General features: G+C 35.3%; 1 protein-coding gene across 1 annotated transcript in view; it reads right to left on the reverse strand.

Moving 5' to 3' along the window:
* Positions 1-6,000, reverse strand: part of SYCP2 (synaptonemal complex protein 2) — a 121,984-nt gene that overhangs the window by 74,260 nt on the left and 41,724 nt on the right. Inside the window, exon 16 of the mRNA XM_069072515.1 lies at positions 1,562-1,708. Coding sequence (XP_068928616.1) covers positions 1,562-1,708 — 147 coding nt within the window. The remainder of the gene's footprint in view (positions 1-1,561; positions 1,709-6,000) is intronic.

Consider the following 6,000-nt stretch of genomic DNA (forward strand, 5'->3'; position numbering starts at 1 on the left):
AATGTAAATTAAAACAACATAGAGATGTCATTTTACACTTACCAGATCAGCTAACATGACTGAAGGGGAAAGTGACAAATGTTGAAGGGAATGTGGAAAAATTGGGACACTAATTCATTGTTGGGGGAACTATAAACTGATCCAACCATTGTGGAGAGCAATCTAGAATTATGCCTAAAGAGTTATTAAATTGCCTATATCCTCTGAACCAGCAATACCACTACTCGGTCTATTTCCAAAGACGATTAGGGAAAAAGGAAAGAAACCTATGTCTTCTGAAATGATTATAGCATCTCTCTTTGTGGTGGCAAAGAACTGGAAATTGTGCATCAATTAAAGAATGGCTGAACAAATTGTGGTATATGATAGTGATGGAATACTACTGTGCTATAAGAAAGGATGAGCTCAATCATCTTAGAAACACATGGAAAAACTTGCATGAAATAATGAAGAGCAGAAATAAGAGAACATTGTACACAGTAATAGGAATGTTGTTTTAAGAACAACTTTGAGTGAATAGGTTATTTTGATTATCATAAATACCCAAATTAACTATAAAGCACATATGACACACATTTGTATCTAATGGTAGCCATCTCTAGGGAGGAGTAGAGGGAGAGTAGAAAAAAAGAAGAAGAAAAGAAAAAAATTTACATAATAATTTTGTTGAATATTTGAAAGGAATAGCAATTTATGCTTGGTAGATTTGCAATTTTATGTGCAATCATCTTTTTTATTGCTCTATGTTTTGGAAATGCTTGTTTTATTCCATAAATATGTATTAATGTAAAAAAAAAAAAGAATATAAGCTCTTTGAAGGCAGGGACTGTCATTTGTAGTTGTAACCCCAGTGCTTGAAACAAACTAAATAAATTAAAAGTGAGAGTTGGGTCAGCCTAATATATACCAAGAAGGGATATTGAGATCACTGGGTAGCTTGGTCCATGTCAGTCCACAGCATGGGGGCTATGAGTTACAGCTTATATGTTATATTGCTTTCAAATAGGGTTACAACAGAGGGGCCACCTCCAATCATTCTGATTTATATCTTGCCACTAAACCCAGATGGTTCTGAAAGAGAAAGTGAGGCTGGTGACTTTGCACAGCCCTCCCTCACTTAAATCCAATTCACTTGCAAGTCATGGCATCACCTTCCTGATATCATGGTCCTTTTCAAGAACAAAAGGACAAACAACAAAGGAGATAAAGACAAAAACTTTCCTAAGCCATCACTATTCTAGAACTATTTATAAATCATCTGCTTGAATACAAAAACAACTTTTTTCACAACTATGGCTAGCATCCTAATTTTACAGTTTAGACATATAATATACATTAAAGACTTACTTTATGAAAACAAATGAAAATATAATGTAACAAATTGCAAAATCTTTCTTTAGCAAGAGACTTTCATTTTAATAAGATATGAAAACACAAATGCTTGTGTACTAATTAAGACATATTAAAACACAATTTGAAAGAATATTATTTCTAATCTAATACACAACAGTAATGTGATCAATAGTAGTTTTATGAACATTTGTATTTATATCATTCTTACCTGAAAATGAGTATTTCTGTCCTGTTGATTAGTATTATGAGACATAGATTTTTGATTTACAGAAAATTGTTTCCTGTTAGGTTTTTCATTCACACTAAAAAAAAATTCTTTCTTGGCAGGTGAACTTTGACTTTCTGGTACTAGAATCTGTTGAGAGTATTTGGAAAATAATACCAAAAAAATATAAGGCTTACAGAAAAATTTTAAACAACAATGACTGGATTTGCAAAGTCATTTAACATACAAATTTAGATATGGCTTCACACATTTATTAATGCTAAGTGTTTTCCATTCCTATCCAACCAACTTTCTTATAATATTCCTAATTCTTATCATGGGAACATAAACAATGGTAAACAATATTAAGCTGTGCCTAGATAAATAATTAGCTTGTCATTTGTATTGAACTTGTCAACTAAATTTACTGATAATTTCAGCAGAAAGAGAAATCAAACAATTACTTGGATTTTTTCTATACTAAAGCATGAGCTGTTTGATTCCTTCTACCTCTCCTTCAATTGGCTGTCCTGTCATTATACAGAAACAGCCTCAGAGTTCCCCTGTGGATATGGATCACAAGGAAAACCACACCAAAAAAGGGTGGGGGGAGGTGAGGAAAAAGTTCAGTGTTAAAAGAAGTGTTATAGAATCTCATTATTGGAAGCAACCTGGTAGATGTTTTTTTTGTTGTTGTTGTTGTTGTTTTGCAGCTATAAACTAGTAAAATCCCCACCTAAACAGGTGTATGTAAGGAGGATTTTGTTATTCTTAGAGTTAGTTTCTCAGGATCTATGGCCATGGGAATGTCTACTTTCCAGGTGTTTGATAATAACTCCCAGAATAGCCCCAAGGATTCTAGATAGTAGTTCACAGAATTGTAGTGACAGACAATCCTATTGAGGCTGGGCCATGAGATAAGATATGACATAATGTAATATTTGCCACACTTGCAGGGAATGATTATATTGCTAAAGTTAACTTGTGAGATTAATGTTGGCAAGATGCTTTCTTTGTCTATTGCCCTATAAAGCAGGTACTCACTGGTCAGTGAGGAGGAGAAAAACACAGGAAACCCATTGGGGAATCTGTGTGTGCCTCAACCAGACACCATTGAGGCTTTAAGGGATTTAGGGAATACACAAGCTTGCCTGTCTCGATTAACCCCATTGAGACATAGGGGTAGTTGCCCCCCACTTCTTGCCAGCCCTTGTGAGAAGGGTGATTAAGGAATGCTGTAGAAACTGGTTCTCCCAACAACTCTCTGAGAAGACTAGACTAGAAAAAAAAAGCTGATTATTAGCCCCTCTGAAGCTGTCTGCTTGTTTGGTCAGATCAAGAGTAAACCTGTTAGAGGCTTGAGACTGAGAACTCCAGTGCCTCCTGTGTGTTATCTGTGAAACAACAGAAAACTCCTTCCCTCAACAACATACTCAAACAGTCTATCTTCTCCTTGAAGACCTCTAGTGATGACTTACTACTTCTGAAGACAGTCCATTCCTCTTTTGGATACTTCTAATTTATTTGGAGGTGGTTTTTTTGGTTGTTATTGTTTTAACTTATATAGAATTGCAATCTGCCTCTATGAAACTTCTATTCATTGCTGCTGATTCTGTCCTCTAAGTCCAAGCAAAGTCTAATTCTTCTGAAATACTGCAATCTAAGTCCAAGCAAAGTCTAATCCTTCTGAAATACTGCAATCTTTCAAATACCTGAAGATAATTTAACATGCCCTATCCAAGTATCCTTATTCCATGTTTAAGATTCCCCAGGTCTTCCAACGTCAAATAGCATAATGTAGTTTCTAGTCTACTTAACACCACAGTCATCTTCTTCAGGACATTCACCACCAATGTTCTTCATAAAATATGCCTATCTGAACTGAGTAAAGTACTCCAGATATGGTGTTACCAGCAGCTTCCTTACTTTGAATCTTCTATCTATTAAAGTGAAGACTAAGACTGCCTTCCATATCATACTTCTCAGTCATACTGAGTTTGCTATCCATTTAAGTCCCTGATTCTCTTTCATCTGAAATTGGTCAAGTCACACTATTCCCATACTGTATTTATATAGCTGATTTTTTTAAACTGAAAGGCTTTATATTTATCTATACTGAATTTTAGTGAGATTTATTCCATTGTTATATCTTGTCCAGAATTTTCAGGATCCTAGTCTCATCCAATGTATTAACTATTCCTCTCAGCTTTGTGTTATTTACTAACTTGTTTATCATAACATACCTTCTTTTAAGTTATTGATGAAAATGTTGAGTAATTTAGGGTCAAATACAGATCCCTGGGAAGCAGTATAGTACAGGGGTAAGTAAGTACAGTGGACTTGAAGCCAAGAGGACATGAGTACAAGCCCTAGTGCCAATACTTACTAGCTATCTGACCGGTCAAGTCACTTAAGCTCTCTGAGTTTCTGATTCATTATCTATAAAATTGGGACAATAATAATACATATATTTCTGCTATAAGGCTTGTTTTGAAAATGTGAATTTGTCTCAACAAAACTGATATGTAGGGAACAATTTGAGTACTTTTGAATTTTGCTCATACAGAATTTGTCCTGGGAGAAATAACAAGAATGCAGAAAACTACCACTTTACATGTCACAAGCCATAACTCTTCAGATTCCAAAATCCACAAGCAAACTTCAGATCTTTTTCAAGGTAAAAACCCCACATTTATTGTATGTGTGGAAAAGGGCTGGTCCAAAATTTTCTCTCCTTTCCACAATTACTCCTAACCCCCACCAGGTCCCTAGTTTAACTTCTGCTCAACTTTCTAGAGACTTTGCCAGACAGGTTCCCTAGAGAATTAAGGTACAAGTGATCAGCAGACTAAGGTCTCTGACAGCCTGAGATCACAAACCTGCATCTACTTATAGTATCTATTTATTTCTTAACCACTTAATACATATAAAACTGCATTACCATTTTTATTAAAATTCCTATTTTTTGTGTCACTAACGAAGTCTTTTGGGTGTTGTGCCCCAATTCAATTTTTCTCATAGGCCCTGTGGTTTTATTGGACACATATATCACCTTGCAGCAGAAATGACAGTACTTGTACTACCTACTTTAGCCTCTGAAAACAAAATGGAAAAGTTACTGTGAGGAAAATGCTCTGTAACATTAAAGTCCTATATAAATGTGAATTATGATTACAATCAACATCCCTGTCTACTAGGTCCACTAAGAACTTCCCTCCAGTTTGACACTCTTTACTCTTTGCTTATGATTATTCTACTAGTTTTGAATTCACCCAACTGCACTATCTTTCAGCCTACAGGTGCCATCTTATCTTTAAGTATGTCAACTTTTTCATCTTATCCATGAGAAACCAAATTTTAAAGTTTTTATATTCATAAATTAGTTCTTTCATACTCTTGCTATGAAGTTTTGGGTTTATTATGAGACCTTTTAAAACATAAAATTATCTGGTCCATTCACAGTTATTATCTTCTAGTAAATGATTATCTTAAGGCTCTTGACTGCTATTCTTGCCCTAATAATCCCCAATTTTGAATAACAGTTCAATGAAGGCATAAAACTGTGCTGACTGGGTCTGCTCATTATTATTCTATCTAAACTTTCCTGGGTACTTATTAATTTCTATTTCTACATTCCAAAGGAAAAGATCAAGTCTCTAAAAGGGTTTGGGGAGAGACTAGAGGCTAGAAAGGAGAAATAAATTGTAAAGATGAATTAGTGGGCTTTGGACATGTGGAGAAGTCCAGGGACGGAATCTGTAGAGGGGAAATTTTGGTGTATTGAGGACATCTAAAGAATTTGATATCTAGCTAAAAGAAAAGTAGGAGGCCTTTATCTGGAGGACTCAATCTAAGAAAAATGACTGAGGAAAAAGACCCAGGGAGGAGAGGGCTTTACAGAGGAATATTCTAAGGGAAAAAGGCAATAGTGTTCTTGAGTAACAGCTCCCTGCTTAAGGGGATAAGACAGTTATTTTTCAGTTTGGTATGCTATAAGAAAGGGAAGTATGCTGTTTATTTATTAGGGAAAGGTAAATTAAAACAACTCTGAGATACTGCCTCACACCTATCAGAAATGACAAATGTTGGAGGGGTTGAGGGAAAAATAGGTACACAAATGAACTGCTGGTAAAGAAGTGATCTGTTCCAACTATTCTGGAGAACAATTTGGAACCAGGTCCAAAGGGGTACAAAATTCTTTGACTGAGTAACACCACCATTAGGTTAGTGTCCCAAAGAGATAAAGAAAAAAGAAAAGTATCTATATGTACAAAAATACTCATAGCATATCTTTTTGCGGTGCCAAAGAATTCAAAATCAGGGGAATGCTCATCAACTGGTAAATGCCTAAACAAGATGTGGCATGTGATTGTGATAGAGTTGTACTGTGCTGTTAAGAAATAATTGGGGGGGGGGGGTGGAGTTTCAGAAAAAAAATAAAG

The sequence above is a fragment of the Petaurus breviceps genome, unplaced genomic scaffold (assembly GCF_028583685.1).
Source record: "Petaurus breviceps papuanus isolate PSGF00001 unplaced genomic scaffold, PetGlider_PUasm1.0 90847, whole genome shotgun sequence".
Classification (NCBI taxonomy): Eukaryota; Metazoa; Chordata; class Mammalia; order Diprotodontia; family Petauridae; genus Petaurus; species Petaurus breviceps.